Genomic DNA, 19,403 nt, shown 5'->3' on the forward strand with positions numbered 1-19,403 from the left:
CCGTTAACTATACATTGATGATCAATAGGGTGGACCAGTAGATCCAAGTAACATACTTGTTTTTGAAGATGCACCCTCTGGAGTTCTTGCAGCTAAGAATGCTGGGATGTATGTGACTTGAAGCAGCTTGTTTTATTTTTTACATGTTCACTAGGCTCTATTTGTTCTCTTTCCCTCTCGCGTATAATAATATCTGTACCTACAGTATGAGACATAAAGATTTCTGAAATATGAATATTAGAACATTTTTCTGCTTCTTTTAGAACAATTGTTTTATGGTTGTGGAGCTAAGGGATGCACAAAAGCTTTTTCATGCTGCTGAATTTGTGTACAAACATCTGAAGCTGAAACACCCATCGCTTGCTGTTGAACAAACTTCAAAATTGCGCAACGATCTCTATACTCAAAATTACATGAAGTAAGTAATAACTAAAACATCCTATGCTTTGTGATCAATATTGCAAGTATTTGTGAAAATATCACTTATAGTGGCCTTACTACTGTTGTATTGATCCATATGCTTCTGGTGGAAAGCCTGTTATGCTGCAATCTCAAGTGAACTACTATACCCATTGCTTGCCGTAAGTATGAGAATAATTTGTTGTTAGAAACTCACCCATCTCATATGATAGAGATTAGAGTCGATGTTGGCCAGGGATAACATGAACTAACCAATGTTTACATTTCAGATGCAATTTTGTATTACATTTATCAAACATATGATTTGCAGGATGTGGTAGATGTTATATAAAATATATCCAAGGAAAATCATCGTAAAACGATTAGCATACTTTTTATGTTCGGTTCTGTATCAAACATTGTTGATCTTACTCCGAACAGTCCCAAACACTGCAAGGTTAAATTTTGCATGTTAATATTTCTGTCATATCTTTTAATTTCATTGTGTGTGTACATGCATGTGCGTTATGTTTATTCCAACTTCTTATATACGTGTAGGGCAAATTTGGGATGCATTTTATGTCTATAAAATGTCTCTCTGATGATGATGGTCGTCAATGTCGTGAAAAGGCAACGTGTATCATTACATGCATAGATGAAAAGGAAATTCTATTAGCAAATACTTCTGTCAATTCTGTCATAGTGGTCGGCTATGTTAAAGTAAGCAGATCATAAATTCTTATGTTTTATATGTTAGAACATACATAATTTTAATCAAAATGGCTACACTAATTTGTTCTATTTAACTGAGTAACTTTGAATTAACAATCTTTATCTTTTGGTTAATTAGATTAACTGCAACATTATTCAACACAGACACCAATATAAAAACAGGTGCAAGAATTTCAGCATTTGCTGCTGTTGCGACTCGAAGTGATGATAAAAGTCCCCTAGAAGCCATCCTTCTTAAAGTAAGCAAATCATATTTCTTCTATTATTTTCTTTACTATTGACAGAAATTCACGTGAGACTTATATTCAAAATGGTATAGAATCTCCATAACTTTGAATTAACAATCTTTATCTTTTGGTTCATTAGATGATTAAGGCCAATTTTTATCCAACTGAGAATACTCTACAAAAGGTTATCAAAGAAGAACAAACATTTACATCTGGTTTTTTGCAACAGCTTAATCAGTGGGAGATGGGAACATAATAAAATCCCACATCAGCAACAAGTCTGTAGTTGACAATTGTTTGGACATGAAGTCTCCTTCTGCTGGGGACATTTGAAATTAAGTTTCTAATCTTCTATAAAACTGAAAAGTTCTTGTTTAATTCTGGTATAGAGATTGTGTGTAGACTCGAGAAATGATATTCCATAAACCATTATTGTTTCCTCTTCTTTTCAATTGAGTTTTTTAAGAATGGATGATTAGAAATTTAATTGTCATGCCATGATACTCTTTCCTGTCATTTGTAGATAAATTTATTGTCTTAAAAATCTTTCTCCATCTCCGTTTTTGTACCATTGAAATGTAATTATAAGCATTTTAAGTTATAATGTTTTGCATCTATGGCTTTAAATAGACCAAATAAATAATACAATAACAAAAATAACCCCACTCTTCCATTTTTTTAATGATTTAATTAATTAAACAGTTCTTGCACATATAATTAATTAAATAAAAATATTAAAATCTATAAATTAACAATTAATTAATTAAGAGTTTAAAGATAGTGCAGTGATAGTGTAAACAAACTTTACACATACATCCAATCAAAATCCTTACACTTGCCATGTCATATTAATTTTTTTAAATTAAAATTGTGTTTTAATTGGATGTATGGTTGTGATTGGTTGACAGTGTAAAAATATTTTACACTGTCAGTGCATATCCCTTTTTCTCATTAATTAATTAATCAAATAAAAAATAATAACATAAATTTGATAACTTTCACGATGACATTAAAATTTCTTTTAACCCCGCTAAACTCATTTCTAATTAATTAAGTAAATACTAATTACAATTAAAATTAAAGAAATTCTAATTAAAATTAAAATTAAAATAATTTTAAAAAAGTTTAAACTTCCCATAACCCCACTAAACTTACAAATTTGATAACTCCCAAAGTAATATTAAAATTTCTTTTAACCCCACTAAACACATTTTTAATTAATAAAGTAAATCGTAATTAAAATTACAATTAAAATAATTTTAAAAAGTTAAAACTTCCAATAACCCCACTAAGCCCTAAGCTATACTAATATAATTTGACAATCATATCTATATCCACAAATCACATATAAACAATTACGCCACAATTTTTCATTTGTTATATTTTACTTAGCTCTCAATGATGTTACAAATTGAACTAAAAAGGCTAAAGTTCCAACACTCATAGCAACATCTCTTTTAAAAGTATAAAAATTGTCATTGATTTTTAAATGGAACATATCCTTGCATAGTATAGTTGTAAATTTATTTTTTAAATTATAATAATAATTATTATTTAAATAAAACAAATGAATGTATGTCTACTTTTCACAACTTTTTAATTATAATAATATCATTAATATTTAAATAGAACATATTCGTGCATCACACGAGTGTACGTCTGGTCTTTTATATATATATATATATATATATATATATATATATATATATATATATATATATATATATATATATATATATATAAACAAAAGTTGTTATGAATTGAGCCAAAATTTTAATAGTTTCGTCACATTTTAAATTATTTTGCAAATTTTTTTCATCTTTATTTATTTATTATTTTTTAATTATCATTTAAAAAACTAATGTTTCTTCCACAAACTATAAAAAAATTTAACTTTTTTTTTAAACAAAAAGAAAAGATATCATTAATAAAAAGAGATGTCAAAATATATTGGGGGACCAAACCAAGACCCCTTAATTACAAAGTCTAATCCTAGGGGTACCCTTCTTGTCTAATAAGTAACCTCTATTGATATCTCTATGAACATAGTTGTAGGTAGTTGTAGTTTTGGAAATTAAACCGATGCCGCACAAAAATTGGCCTCTCTAAAGTTGTGAGATATCCTAAAATCAATGGTTAATGTGTAATCCCAGCAAGAGAGCCAACGAGACCGGAATTTCAAAGGCACCATAGCATGATTGTTGCAAGCTTGAACAACAAAACTACAATCCGATTCTATCCATAATTTATCAACAAAAAAAATTCTTTTGCCTGCTCTAAGGCCTGAATAACAGCAATAAGTTCAGCCGATTTCGGATTTCATCATGTAAAAAGGAGCTAAAACTCATAATATCATCTGCAAAAAGAGTATGTGATGGAACCAAACTATGCTTGTTAGCTTTTATAAGGTTCAGTTTATTAGTGTGCACAAGGTTATTGATTCCTCTGCTAAGAACATCTTCAACTATACAAAATAAGAGAGGAGACAAAGGATCTCCTTGCCTTACACCATTGGAGCAAGGAAAATATCCAATTTGATCGCCATTAAAGCTAATGGACATAGTTGCAGATTTGAGAATAGTTAGAATTCAATGGCAGAACTTATCATTAAAGCCAAAACATTTAAGAGTGTGAATAAGAAAATTCCAGCTAAGAGTGTCAAAAGCTTTGGCTATGTCTATTTTTAAGGCCACATTGCCACTGAAACATTTGTTATTCAGAATATTTATGGCTTCAGAAGTTAAACAAATCTCATCCTTAATGTTCATGCCAGAGGCAAAGCCCTTTTGCTTAGGAGAGAGCATATTGGGAAGGATTGTGGCAAGTCTATCAGCCAAGATTTTATAAATAATTTTAAATTTAAAGTTAGCCAAGGCTATAGGCCTGTATTGGCCAAGACAGTTAGCTTCCTTAACTTTAGGAATCAGGACAAGGGTATTAGCATTGAAGTTTGGCATTATCCAACCTTGGGTGAAAAATTGTAAAACAGCATTAGTTACATCAACTTTGATTATGTTCTAGTAATTGTGGTAAAATTCTTCTCCAAAGCCATTAGGTCCAGGGGCAAACTCAGCCTTAAGGTTTTTGACAGTATTTTGAATCTCATCATGGCTAGGTGTTTTAGTAAGCAGCTCATTAATTTGATCAGTGACTAAAGAGGGAATGACCTGACTAGGCAAGAGATTACTCTGCAAGACATCATTATTGAACAAATTTTTGTAATGATTCACAATATGGTTCTCAAGTCTATCTTGATTAGAAACAACCTCATTCTCAGCATTATCAACATTAAGTTTTACATTAAGTTTTTCAATAATTTAGTAATAAAAAATAGCTAAATTTAGCTAACCACATTCTCCATAATATTCTTTCACCCATTTCTTTATTATTTGTTTTACTTAGTTATTTAATAATTTTTTATTACAATTATTCATTAATATAATAAAAAACTACTCAACATTTTTTAGTTGTGTCTACGTGACAATTTAATCTTTTGTATTTAAACAAGTCTGGTAAAGCGAAACTATAACTAAATTTTTTACCATTGAGAGTTTGTTATGTTCTCTCCTCTGTCTTCTTCCATCTTCAATCTTGTGCACCAACAATTATTGATCTTATCACTGATGGTTGCGTTCCATTTGCAGCAGGTGCGACGAAGGAATAGAGAAACACGCAAATATATATGAGGAAGAAAAATCAGTAGGCGTTGTTCTACATCCATCAGTGTGTGAATGCGAATGTATTTGAGAAAATCTCAAATTCAACGACAGCGAAGGCTGTATGGGGCATACTGGCACGATGCTACAACAATAATGCAATTGATCATCCTAAAGATCTCAGGACCATGAGAATTAAAGAGCTGCAAAGTAGATTAGAGGTAAAAGCGTTGCATTTGACTGAGAGAACCACTGAAAGAGAGGTAGAACAATCTCTTAAGGTGTCTTCTGGTAAGAAGAGTCAGAAGAAGTCTTGGTCTGAAGCCAAGAAGAGACATGGTGGTGGTGTTCCGAAGTCAGAAGCCTCCAACTCTGATGAGAAGAAACATCAGAAGGGAAATGAGAAGCTTGACAAGAAAAAGGTTCAGTGTTACAACTAGAATAGGTTTGGTCAATTTGCTAAGGACGACTGGTAAAACAAAGAAAGGAAATTAGAAGAAGTAAACATAGCCAGAGAAGATTCTGATGTTGAACTTGTGCTAGTGATGACTTTTGAATCTGATGGTGAACCAAGCTTACTATTTCAGATCAATGAATATGTCATTGGTCGTTTGTCACCGGCGGTTGCCCGTGCAAGGTTGTTAGTCGCTAACCAACATTCATCTAATCCTTTTTAGAATTGTTCGATTAAACCTCTCAGTTAGACCATTTTGATGAGGAGTATCTACAGTAGTCTTGTGCATTGCAAAATCATACATAACACAATAATTATCGAAAACTTCATTGCAGAATTCAAGGCCATTGTTTTTAAGATCTAAGTAACATTTTTTCTGTCGGTAGTAAAGTAAAACTATTTCGCTTTTATTGAAATATTTGAATCATAAATAAAATTTATTAACTTTAGATTTTTTTTAATTGTTAATGAAATAATTATATTTATAAGCATTATTATATTTTTAAAATGGTTAGAATGCAATAATTATATTATATGTTTGGTTGATCTCGAGCAAAATTGATTATACTTTTTAGAATTGATTATACTTGAAGCTATAATTTGTAGCTTTTAATCAAACATGATTTTTACACTAGAATGTTCAACTCACTTTTGCAAAAATTTCTCCAAATAAAAATCACTTTATCTTTAACTAACTTATATCCAGAATCAATTTTACATAATTAATTCACTCAAAATTAATTTTTTTCACCATAGAACCAAACACGCGCTAAGTTTTGGAACTAAAATTTGGGGTGGCTTTGTCATTTTTTAAAATTATTTCGCAATTTTTTTCTATCTTTATTTATTATTTGTTTTATTTAATTTAATTATTTTATAATTTTCATTTCAATAATTCATGAAAATACAAAGTAATAGCTAAAATTAGCGAACCACGTTCCCCGTAGATGTTTTTCACCTATTTCTTTGTTATTTGTTTAATGGTCAATCTCATCTCTTCTTACACCAAACCCATGATATTCTACATATGTTTCATAAAACTCACAAGCTATTTTCTCTGATTTAAATTTCATATCTCTTATATCATCATCTGAGATTTCACCAATATTTTTATGACCATCCAAGTCTTCTTTTCCTTCTTTATTATCCACATAACTACCATTGTTCATCTCAACATCATTAGCATCTTCACCATTATCCATGCTTGCTACACAATTTATAATCTTTATGGATTGAATGTCTACTTTACCATCGTTACTCCTACCGCATTTATTGTCTGCACCAGATGAAAAAAGTAACAACCTTTAGTGTTGGTACTCCAAAGGAAATCACAAAACCAAAACAAATAAAAAGCAAAGCTCAAAGAACATAACAACTTCCTTAGTCTTGACTAGCACCATCAATCTAAAGAACTATAGTACAAACAAAACTTAATTATTTACCTTGGAAATTAGTGACCTCTAGTGCAACATACCCTCTGTTATACATTTGAATTTGAACTAATTTGTCAATAAAAACTATAGAATGCAAAACTAAGTACAAACAACATAATAAAAATTAATCCAATTATATGATAAAGAAATCAAATCTCAAACGATATTTTCTTAAACTGGGTCAAATTTTAAAATTCACTATTATACTTAAACTTAATCAAATTTCAGGAAAATGAAAAAAATCACAAACTGCATATGATTCCTCAATTTATCACCACGATTACTTTCTTAAGTTTAACCATGGAAGAATCTTTGAATTTTGTATGTAGTTAAATAAATGTCAAGCAGACTTACTAATTTCAAAGTTGATGTTAGAAAATTTTGAATTTATTTCTTTTCTAAAAAAATCATTGTTGAGTTAATAGAAAGAAAATAGAGAAAAAAATTCTACACACATAGTAGCAGGTGTGGAGAACAAAAATAAATGACTCCTTTATTTTTCAAGTTACTTGATAGTTCCTTGCATTCTTACTGTTTTTTAATGCAAGATCACGAAGGGAATGAATATAAACTAACACTAACAAACCTATTACCAAACCAACAACAAGGCAATACATATATGAAACACCATGAATATTTGTGATTTCATTTTTTAAGATTTGATTCAGTTTAAGATTTAATTCCTTTTAAGAAGATATGGTTTGAGATAGATCACATGACAATAATTAAGCATAATTTAGGACCATAAGATTAAAACAAAATCAATAGTTGTGAATTGGAGTAACACTTTTAATTTTTTTAATTTACTCTTGGAGTGTATATATATATATATATATATATATATATATATATATATATATATATATATATATATATATATATATATATATGATTGTGATTCACTAACGATCATTGGGTCGGCACTGTCAATGTAGGACCTATGGTGCTGTTGTAAAATTAGGTTCCTGGGAACCTAAGTTTATTAAAAATGAGGCATTCTAAGAGTGGACGTGGTTACTTTCGTATAATCCTTTGTCATTTAGTAAGACAGTGAGTGATATGACTAACCATATTCCATGAATTTGAATGACAATTGAATGGAAAAAATAGCAGCTAATAACCACTACAAGAAAAATGCCTTTTAGCATCAAATATTTAGCGTCGGCCCCGACTCCGACGCTATTGTGTCGATGTTATGTCAGCGCAAGCAGACACTAATTGGGAAATTTATCAAGTTTTTTCACTTTCACTTTAGTGTCGGCTTAAGCCGACACTAATACACAAAACAAAGAAGAATATATTTTGTTTATTTAATTTTTTAACCGTGAACAGTCATAGCGTCACATATAGCCGACGCTATAACACTCAAATTTCCAAATAGTATTAATTTTTTTTTTAATTAGTAAATAGTTTAGCGTCTGTTCTGGGCCGACGCTAGATTATTTGATAGAATTCATTTTGGAGCCCAAAAAATATTTCATTTCCCTCTTTTTTTTTATAAAAATTGTATCTCCCTCTTATTTTTTTGGTAAAAGGGTAGCGTCGGTTATGGCCGACGCTAAATTAGGTGCGAAAAATTTGGTAAATCCCTCCAATATTTCGTTTACCTCCTTTTTATTTTTTTTTTACTAAATTAATTTATAATTAAAAATACTTGTAATTACACTTCTCTAAATATTATCTTTACATATTTTATATTTTAAAATTTCCTCTATCTTCAACAATAATAAATTTTTAAAATAAAACAAAACCAATTTTTTTATTCAAACAAAAATTATAATTTATTAAAATAAAACTAAGTAAAACTAAAACTTTAAATTAAAAAAAATAAAATTAAATAAATTAAAACAAAAACTAAAATAAAAATACAATTATAAATAAGAAATAAAAAATTTAAAACCAAACTATAAATTAAAACAAAGACTAAATTAAAACTAAACTATTAATTAATAAATTGAAACTAAAATTAAATTATATAATCTAATAATACGAAATTTATAAACTAAAAATAAATAACATTAAAACGAAAAAATAAAATGAGAAAAGAACCCATTCAGTAGTCTGTTTCATCTCTTCAGCGTTCCTTTCTCACCTACTCATCTCTTCAGCAAAGAACCCTAGCTCATCGAAACACAGAAACCTAGCTTTCATTTCATCTCCATCTTCAGCGAAAAGAACCCTAGCATTGCCGGAAACATGTTTTCATCTCTTCAGCGCTCGTTTCATCTTCATCTTCAGCCAAAAGAACCCTAGTGTTGCCAGAAACAGGTTTTTCTTTCCGTTTATCATTATCTGTTGTTTCATTCTTTCCGTTCGTCTTCATCATCAGTTTTATTTCCACTTTCATTTAGATTGTCCGTTGCTATTTGATTCAGATTTCTTCTCACTCTCAACAGAATCGGATTTTTTTCACTCTCAACAAAATCGTACTTCTTCTCACTCTCATCAGAATCAGACTTCTTACTCTCAATATGTTTGTTATTACTCTCATCCGAATCACAAGCAAAATTATTTCTTAACAATTACCTGTTTTCAACTTTAAGTACTGAGTTGCATATTGAGTTTTCCTGCTTATTATCTTATTTTGCATAACAGTTTCCCTCGTATAAAGATTTCTCCCTCATAAATGTGACTCAAATGAGAAAATTTCTAAAATCAAGTCTTAGAAATAAATATAATATAGTTCTTGCTTAACCTTACTTAAACATATGAGAGCAATTGTGTAAAGTGATTTTGATGGAAGAGTTAGGTCTAGTGAACATACTTTGACACAACATACTTTGATGGAAGAGTTACTCAATTTCTAGCTGCAGTGTGCAGAACCTACAATTGATTGCTTCAACTTTGTTTGCTTTAATATTTTAGTGGATTTTTAAGGGAAAAATAGTGTTTTGCGAAGGCGGATCTATGAAATCTGCGTCGTCTATTTTCCTTCAAATTCATTGCTTGCTTGATATATTGGTAGCAACCCAGGAACTTTTGTTGATGGCAGAGGATATGCTCCCCCTCTCCAAATTTTTGGTAGTGAGTTTGTTAGTGGCCAGAAGTTGCCTAGTCAATATGTTGGCCAAAGTTGGCTCTGTGGTAGTGAGGTTAAAATCTTGGGAGCTCATTACTAGCAAGAACTAAGGCTTTGGATCGATACGTGACTGTAATTTTTATGCACCATTCTCTATTGACAAATGAAAATATTCCAGAATCTCTTCTTAATACTATAATCCTTAATATATTGGAGTACTTTGTTTTATAAGAAACTTGTTTGAGATTATTGTGCTATATGTTGAATTGATAATTACAAGTAAAAAGTCATGTAATTAGAAGCTAACACAGTTAAAGATGTATCTAAATTGTTGTCTTAAGTAAACACAACCTATCTAGTAGATTATTCACTTACCAACACTTGCCATTGAATTTTTCTACCTACAATAATCTGTGACATTAATTTTGTGTTTTACAGGAAAATTACTTGAGCAGTCTGACACAAGCCACGCAAACTGGTGAAGATGTGGATGGAGAAACAAGAATACAATTTTGGAAGGAAGCTGCTGGGGGTAAAACACGGGGGCGGTGTTATGGAACTGGACAATTGGCGCGTAACATAAGACATGGAGTGAGCTACTTAACACAGGTGTCAACTACAGATCACAATAGAGAAGCAGATAATCAAGCCATTGAGGATGCCAGAGTTGAAGCTGCTTCTGCACGTGAAGAGGCTGCACAAGCTAATGCGCGTGCAGCTGAGTTGGAAAAGAAATTTGAATTATTTCAAAAACAGGTGTTTGATATGTTACAGTCTCGTCAAGAGGGCCCTTCTAGTGCTCATTCCAATGATCATCCTGATTATAACCTTTCGGTACTTTACTACTCCTTTGACTTTTATTTAACAAAAACGCCACAACTGTCTCATAGATACATAGGCTCATAGCTCAGCAGCACCTTTGAGGGAGGGTAGATAGATAGTAGATCTGCTAAGAGGGAGAAAAATTAAGTAGTATTAGTATTATTTTTTTCATCATTGTTGAAACTTGAAACTGCAATGGCTATAAAGATTAAAGAGAGTGTGGCTTCCCTTGCTTGGGTCCACTAGTGTATTTTAGTTATAGAGGTTTTATAATAAAAGGTTGAAGTGTGTTTGGTACGTTGTTGTTGTTTCCTTTTCTTGTTGGACAAGAATTCAATGTTTCATCGTGCGAGTGAATTGAATATATAGATAATTTGAACCATGTATATCTGTGACACGTGGGAAGAATAGAGTGTGATGAAAATTGCGCGTGTGGGGTTTCTAGAATCGGTTCCATTTGGGCTAGGAGCATGGAATGTTTCTAAATCAAAGTCATGGTGGGGTGGGGTATATAATAATACTAACTTAGAAGGTGAAAAAAGCTCCCTGATTTTTTGTATTTTATTCAAAAGATATTAGATTAGTGGAAGCACGATAATATACATGATGATAGCTAGAGAGAAACACAAACAGTCTATAAATTAACATATTAATATATGAACAGTAGTACCTAGTGTTACAATATGAAATTTACTTATAGTGTACCAATATGAACTGCAATAAATAAAATCTGATTTACGTTCATTGTTAATTTAACGGTGGACAAATTAGATATGGGTCCCTTGCTTGGTTAGATTGGTTAGATTTATCTATGTTAAGATTTATGGTTGAAGTAAATTTTATCAAATTGGACAAGTTATGATAGCTTTTACATTGTTTTTTAAATGTTGCAGGAGGATGACGAATATGATCATATTGATGAGTAGAGTTGCTGTTGAACAAAATCAAAATCATGATGATGATCTTTTATCTCTGTTTTTGCTACAATAGTGTTGCAAGATTCTCACCAATGCACATCTTGAATTAAACAAGTTTAATTTTGTACTAATTTGTAATAGTACCAGTTTACTGCTGTACCAGTTTAAACATTAAACAATGCATATTTGATGAGTAGAGTTGGATTGAATGACATTAGTTTGAATGGTACCAGTTTGTAATAGTTTCATTTTGAATTATACCATTTTACTGTTGTACCTGTTTGGATTAAATATGCATTGTAGACATGTTTTGAATGGTTTATACTTGTTTGGATTATACCTATTTACTGATGTACCAGTTTGGATTAAATATGCATTGTAGACATGTTTTGAATGGTTTATACTTGTTTGGATTATACCACTTTCCTGCTGTACCAATTTATTATTTACATGTTTTTATACATAAAATTAGATTTTGGTACAAACATAAAAAAATAGTTTCCAGAATGACTAAAAGTCGGATTTAAAAAATTACAGCTTTTAGGTACGACCTACAAAAACGTTAGTGTCGGCCAAAGTCGACGCTAAAGTAAACCATATTTTGGAGATATTCAATCATAAGCAAGCACGTGGCATATGGTAGTGTCGTACTTAGCCGACGCTAAAGCAGACGTGGCAAATTATTTTGCTAAATGGCTGCCCAATTACACATAGACATGTGTTACACACTAGCGTCGGTCCTTTAGCCGACGCTAAGTTTTAAAAATAGCGTAGATCAAATATCAGAGGTTAGTGTCGCATTAGCGTTTCCCAGGAGCCGACGCTACAGTTAGTGTCGGTGCACGCTACAGTAACTTCCAGCCATAGAGAGTCGGTCCCGACACCGACATAAAGCCGACACTAAACTGCTGTAGCGAGGGCATTTTGTATGTTAGCGAGGGCTTTTGGCCGACACTAAAACGTTGTTTTCTTGTAGTGAACGTGGTTGGTCTGTTGGTTTGTTTTTTGAGGTCTGTCTTTTCGCATGTTACTTCACGCCTGGAAGAGCTATGTTAATTTATGTTGCATCAGGACAATTTCTACACAGGCAAGCTTCTTTATTTTTAGAATTTCAAATCGAGTCAATATCATATTTGAAATTTTACTCCTGTATGATGATTTCTTGTTCTGTTATTGCTAACTTATCTATTATATTGACAATCTTCTCGCTTAATTTCTGATTTGGCCCTGTCTTCAATGTCAAAATACAGTCACAGTATGTTCATGTGTTTTTTCTCTCTTCAGATTTTGATCAGTTTGCTCAGTTTCTCTCATCAAGATATATAATTGTTCATAATCAAATTTTCTTTTCTTTTGCAGGTCTATGAAAAGGTGTGATATTTCCTTCTTAAATTTTAATCTCTCTCCACGTCCATTAGTTTTCTTGGACATTTTGTTCTTATGATCCTATGCATCAGGGGGCTGAAGTTATTTCTATGCATCAGGGGGCTGAAGTTGTTCGAATGTACAAAACCTTATTGGGAAGTTAAGGGTTCCGAAAGGTAAGAATGCTTGTTTACCCATCCAATGCCTATGATAATATTCTTACTTGCAATGTCATGATTCTATGCTATCAATCTTGTACTTTATTTTAGAATTCAACTCACAGATTCTCTGTATTTCAGGGCATGTATCTATATTTTAAGAGACATGATGGGCAAGCTGTAACATGTGAAGATTTTTATGTTGCCATGCGGGATGCAAATGATGCAGATTTTGCCAATTTCTTATCGTGGTTTGTATTTTGGGTTTTCTTTTCCAGCATTATTATGCTAATTTCATACTCTGACTGATCGGCAAATGTACAGGTACTCTCAGGCTGGGACTCCTATTGTTAAAGTCAATACTTCTTATAATGCAGAAGGACATACATTTTCCTTGAAGATTAGGTATACAAACTTCAACTTTTCATTTTTTCTGATTGAGTTATCGGTAATTAAATTTTGATTTCTATTTTTGGTTATTTATCTCTGATAATATGTTTGATGGGGACACTTCTGCAGTCAAGAGATACCACCAACTCCAGAGCAGTCAGTTAAGGAACCCACATTTTCCCTAATTCAAAAATCTTAAGATACCCCGGCTCGCGAGAAATCGTACATTTGTGGTTGTTGTCCTCACTTTGGCCAGTTATTTTGATGTGGGACTTTCTTACAATGATACATTCATTTCTTACTAACTTATTAACATTAACCAGTGGCTTAGTTGAATTTGGGAGTATATTTAAATCGTACGAGAGAACTAACATATACTGGCTTACTATGCTACAACACTCGTTAGTATTATTACTGAGTCGACTCCTTGTTAACAAGAAATTTATATTGCTTGCAATTCTAGTTCACGTGTTCACACATAACAAAGTTCACACACATAAATCTTTTGCAGTTTTACACACAAAAACACAAACATATGGTATACATTATAAAGATGGTGCTAGAAGGAAAACCTTGGGAACAAGGTGAAAGCCAGTCGACAGTTGTGGAGAACAGAAGAAGAGTCTGCTTGAAAGTACAAATTAAGAAGAAGAAAAAAAAAATCGAAATTGTTTGGTTAATATTATAATTTCATAAATTTAAGAGTATAATATTTATTGATATAATAATTATTTATAATAAAAATAATATTAATAATATTAATTAGGTGTCCAATCAAAACAATACATGTCACATGGGTACGGGTACCCTCTAAAATGTGATGGGTACTGGAGTGTTCAATTTTTTTTTTTTTTGTTTTTTCTTATTTTTATACATCTCTATTTTGAATAATCTTATCAATACATAATTTAATTTAGTTAATAAAAAAATTAATTTCACAAAATATTAAACTATTATTAATCTCATGACAGTAATTCCCAACCCAATTATCATGACATTTTCATTATACAACTAAATAGTAATTGATATAAGATACAGTAGTAAGACATTTTATCTAACAAAACTAATTAAAAATGAAGTAGTAGTATAACTAGTAAGTAATGATAAATCCAAAGGTCACCTAAATAAAATTAAATTTCTCTTTGTGCAGCAGAAGACCTATTACTTTCTCATAAAGACTGTGTCACCGCTTAGTATCACCACTAAGATTTCAACGAATGTCTATAAAACACAGAATCCCAAGTACCTCATTTGACAAAACTAGCGGCACAAGAATCTTGTTTTATTCATTCCTTTCATTCAAAACCAAAACTACCTTTTCTCTCTAAAACCACCAAACCACTTTGAACTTATCTAAGAAAGAGAAAATAAAATTATTATTTTTTTAAAGTGAAGAAAAAAAATAATGTAACTTCCTAGAACAAACCAGCATATACACACATGGGTGGTTTGTTTTTGGTTTCTAGGTTTTATCTGGGTTTGTGAAGAAACAATCATTGCATCCTTGTTCACTCTCTTTGTTTCTGTCTAAAGTTTTGATTTTTTTTTGGGTTTGATAATAGCCAGAGAAATCAAGTTTAGTCCTTTCAATTATCTTCATCCATGTTCTTTCAAAAATCCTATGATGTTTTGTTTTTGTTATTGTTGTTGTATAGGATTGTTTGTTGAGTAAAAAAATCAATTAAAAAAAAGCACTTTTGGAATAGTGAAAGTCGCTTTCATTGAAGGTAAGAGAGGTTTTCATTATTAATAATTTAATATATTGTATGCAATGATAAATCCAACTTGGTTTGTGTTTTTTTTTTTGTTGAGAGGAGTATCAGATGTTTTCTGTTGCATAATCCATTTGTAGGATTTTAAAGAATCTTATCTTGTTTTGATTCCTTAATTAGACACAACAACTTCACAATGGTTCAGATCTTTTCCTTTTGTACTTGATAGGTACATAAAAAAAATTATCCATTTTTATCTACTTTCTCTCTCCTCAAATTGCACCATATTTCATACACTATCTTGGGAAAAAATTGCACCAGAAGAATAATTCAACAAAAGGGTGTCTTAAAGATTGAAACTTGTTATGGAGAGTGGCTTAGATCTGCATGCAAAGATGGTGAATGAGAAAGAAGAAGACGGTTTTGGAGGTTTAGGAGAAGATGAAAAATTAGTAGCGGTTTCTGAGAGAGAGATTTGGCTTGATGATACTACAAATCATCAAGATGGTGATGATCTTTTAGGTATGAATATGAATGATGATGCATCTGTGTTCTATGCTGATTTTCCTTCTTTACCTGATTTTCCATGCATGTCATCAGCATCATGTTCATCATCATCATCATCTTCATGTTCAACACCATTGAAAACCATTGCATGTACTACTACTTCAACTACTACTACAACTGCAACATCTTCTTCCTCTTCTGCTTCTTCTTCCTCTGCAGCTTCTTGGGCTGTTTTGAAATCAGAAGTTGAAGAAGATCATCATGGTGAGAAAATGAAGAGTTGTGATGATAATAATGATAATAATCAAGGTTTTTTGAACATGCATGATCCATTAGATCATCATGGTCAACATGCAATAACTTTGGCATCAACTCCATCTATAGAGATTCCTCAACAACAGCAAGAAGAACAAGATCTTGGTGTTGGTGGTGAATGCATGGAGGATGTTATGATGGATACTTTTGGCTACATGGAGCTTTTAGAAACCAATGAATTTTTCGACCCGGCTTCGATTTTTCAGACCGATGAAGAAAACCCTTTAGTTGACGATTTCACACAAGAACAAGTTCTAGTGCAACAACAACATCATCCACAAGTTCCAATAGTGGTGCATGATGATGGCGAAACAAAACCAGACCTTAATTTTGATGGTGGTGCATGTGATAGTCTTAATGATGAGATGAGTAGTGTTTTCTTGGAATGGCTAAAATCGAACAAAGATAGCGTATCGGCTAATGATTTGAGGAATGTGAAGCTTAGGAAATCAACAATTGAGAGTGCTGCTAGAAGATTAGGTGGTGGAAAAGAAGGGATGAAACAGTTGTTGAAGCTTATTCTTGAATGGGTTCAAACTAGTCATCTACAAAGCAAAAGACTCAAAGAAAACAACAATAACACAACAACCTCAAATCTTGTTCATCAACAGCCACAACCGCAGTTTCAAGATCTATGTCCGAATCAAAACACAACAAGCCCTTGTTTTAACCAAACTTCATGGATAGATCAAACACAAACACAATCACAAACGCCTCTTGTTGTTCCTCCACAACAATTTTCGCAACCGATGGTTGGAGTTGGATATGTTGGTGATGTCCATTACACAAATGGTTCCGTTTCGAATAATATTAACCATAATATTAACCTTTATCAGCATGGTTCTGGTAATGAGTATCATCAATTCAATGTTGTACCGAGCTACAATCAAGCGTCGTTTGTAGATAGCAACATTGTACAACCTCATGGTTTGAGTTTTGGAGGATATGGAAATCAATATGGTTCTTATCAGTTTTTTCATGGAGGTGGTGGTGATAGGTTAATGAGGTTAGGTCCGTCTGCTACAAAAGAAGCTAGAAAGAAGAGAATGGCGAGGCAGAGAAGGTTTGTTCCTCATCATAGGAATCATCAGAATCAAGGTTCTGATTCGGTTGGTAGATTGCGTGGTGGTGGTGGTGGCGATAATTGCACCAATGATGCGGGTGTAAATCAAGGTAGTTGGATGTATTGGCAGAGTATGGCTGGTGGGAAAGCTACCGCAGTTCCGGCTGAGCCTGCGCAGCAGCCGGTGGAACGCGACCGCACCAACAATCAGACACAGAATTCTCATCTGGGTCGAAATGCGTCGGATAAGAAACAGGTTTGTGAATCATAATTTGTTACATTATTTGTATCGGTTATAATGTCATAACTGTGATCATCACAAATGCATGATTACGAAAAGATAAAGATAATTTGTTAATGAACTTGATTTGTATCTATAACCTATGTAGCACCGATGCCTAAGGCGTGTCTGTTTCGAAACACTTACACTGACACTTGTGAATACCTTATATTTATATCCATGTGTTCGTGTCATGTCTGTCCGTATAAATTGTGGTTCGCATGCGGATGCAATATAATGGTGTAAGACCTTTCTGCAAAGGCATCACAAGATAAAAGTTGACAACAGCATTGTAATTGCAACTTATAACCATTGTTTGATTTATAGGGTTGGAAGCCGGAGAAGAACTTGAAGTTCCTTCTACAAAAGGTGTTGAAGCAAAGTGATGTTGGAAGTTTGGGGAGAATTGTTTTGCCAAAAGTAATTTTTTATCTTTTCTTCTCTTATTAATTAAATATTTACTACATTTGTATAGATTAACTTTGTATTGATTCATACATTTGGTTGTAAAAACTCGATCAGAAAGAGGCAGAAACTCATTTGCCCGAACTCGAGGCAAGAGATGGCATTACCATTACAATGGAAGATATTGGAACTTCTCGAGTTTGGAATATGCGCTATAGGTAATTAATTAATCGAAATTTCATGGACAAATTTGTTTTTATTTTTATTACATTCTATGCATTGAGACTAAAATTTTCATTTTTGGATTATTATTTCTTCTTGGAGCATCAGATATTGGCCAAATAACAAAAGCAGAATGTATTTACTTGAAAACACTGGTGAGTTCAATTCTTCTTATTCATTGGAGTTTTTGTTTCTTGTTTTTTACAATTTTGTTTCATAAACTAATTTCATTTTATATAGGTGATTTTGTAAAAGCTAATGGACTTCAAGAGGGAGATTTCATAGTGTTATATTCTGATGTGAAGTGTGGCAAATTTGTAAGACCCTTCTCTTCTTTATATTGTTGTCAAGGTTTTATAATAGAGATAATTACTGTCAAAACAGTTGCGACAAAATGTTAATGTTATCGAAAGATGTTATATACATAGTTAATTCACTCTGTGACAATCTCAATTAGTATCAAAACATTTGTACCGATCGAAATAATCTCAATTAGTATCAAAACATTTGTACCGACCGAAATTGTAGTATTCATTATGCGGCCTTGACCATTATTTAAAATAATTATTTTTATTATTATTATTATTATTATTATTATTATTATTATTATTATTAATTTCTTGAGATCTACAAAATTAGAGTGATTTTTTTTTCTTTTTTAAAAAATGTGTGAAATAATTGGTGGGAATATAATGTGTGATGCAGATGATAAGAGGAGTTAAAGTGAGGCAACAAGGAGCAAAACCGGAGGCGAAGAAAACAGGAAAAGCACAGAAAAACCAGCAGCATGAGAATAATAGTAATACAGCTGGAAATGAAGCGGTGGATAATAATGACACACCATCCTCACCAAAGAGGAGGAAATGAATGGATAAAGTATAATATTATGTAATATAATAAGTATGTAATGTAATATAATATAATATAAATAGTATAGTATAATAAATAAATAAATAAAACTCTGAATTGAGCATGTGATATTCAAGAGGATAATTGTGTGAAAATTGTATGTGTGAATGTATGTATCTCCATTTGTAACTTTGATTTTGAAGTTCATAAAAAACCATGGTGCAAATGAACATAATAAACTACTTATACATATAATCAAATGGCTGCGGCCAGAACCGTATTGGCATCGCGCGCTTGTGACCAAATGATATGATATTGATGGTGTTGATATTGATACGCGCGCTTGTGACCAAATGATATTGATGGTGTTGATATATCATTGGTGTTGATATTGATACGCGCGCTTGTGACCAAATGATATTAACGGTGTTGATATTGATACTTCTTTTATTGAAGAACAAAATTGTATTAGTTGTGT

General features: G+C 31.8%; 1 protein-coding gene and 1 long non-coding RNA gene across 7 annotated transcripts; both read left to right on the top strand.

The window, feature by feature from the left end:
• The first annotated feature begins 13,160 nt into the window (after window positions 1-13,160).
• Window positions 13,161-13,743, top strand: LOC131637540 (uncharacterized). 2 transcript variants are annotated; one of them, XR_009294357.1, is made up of 4 exons: window positions 13,161-13,200; window positions 13,324-13,433; window positions 13,507-13,587; window positions 13,702-13,743. It is a non-coding gene; the product is annotated as an uncharacterized LOC131637540 (long non-coding RNA). The 2 variants fall into 2 exon arrangements; XR_009294356.1 differs by lacking the exon at window positions 13,161-13,200 and having other exon boundaries at window positions 13,237-13,433.
• A 1,117-nt stretch (window positions 13,744-14,860) lies between these two features.
• Window positions 14,861-19,093, top strand: LOC131637542 (B3 domain-containing transcription factor ABI3-like). 5 transcript variants are annotated; one of them, XM_058908137.1, is made up of 7 exons: window positions 14,861-15,299; window positions 15,514-17,425; window positions 17,777-17,869; window positions 17,972-18,072; window positions 18,179-18,231; window positions 18,317-18,393; window positions 18,782-19,093. In XM_058908137.1, exons 2-7 carry the CDS (start codon window positions 15,650-15,652, stop codon window positions 18,941-18,943), a joined length of 2,262 nt encoding a protein of 753 aa, XP_058764120.1. In that variant the 5' UTR covers window positions 14,861-15,299; window positions 15,514-15,649; the 3' UTR covers window positions 18,944-19,093. The 5 variants fall into 5 exon arrangements, with proteins under 5 accessions (XP_058764120.1, XP_058764122.1, XP_058764119.1 ...); XM_058908139.1 differs by lacking the exon at window positions 14,861-15,299 and having other exon boundaries at window positions 15,310-15,806; window positions 15,885-17,425; XM_058908140.1 differs by lacking the exon at window positions 14,861-15,299 and having other exon boundaries at window positions 15,312-15,806; window positions 15,885-17,425; window positions 18,185-18,231.
• The last annotated feature ends 310 nt before the right edge of the window (window positions 19,094-19,403 follow it).

Source organism: Vicia villosa, unplaced genomic scaffold, assembly GCF_029867415.1.
Source record: "Vicia villosa cultivar HV-30 ecotype Madison, WI unplaced genomic scaffold, Vvil1.0 ctg.002023F_1_1, whole genome shotgun sequence".
NCBI lineage: Eukaryota > Viridiplantae > Streptophyta > Magnoliopsida > Fabales > Fabaceae > Vicia > Vicia villosa.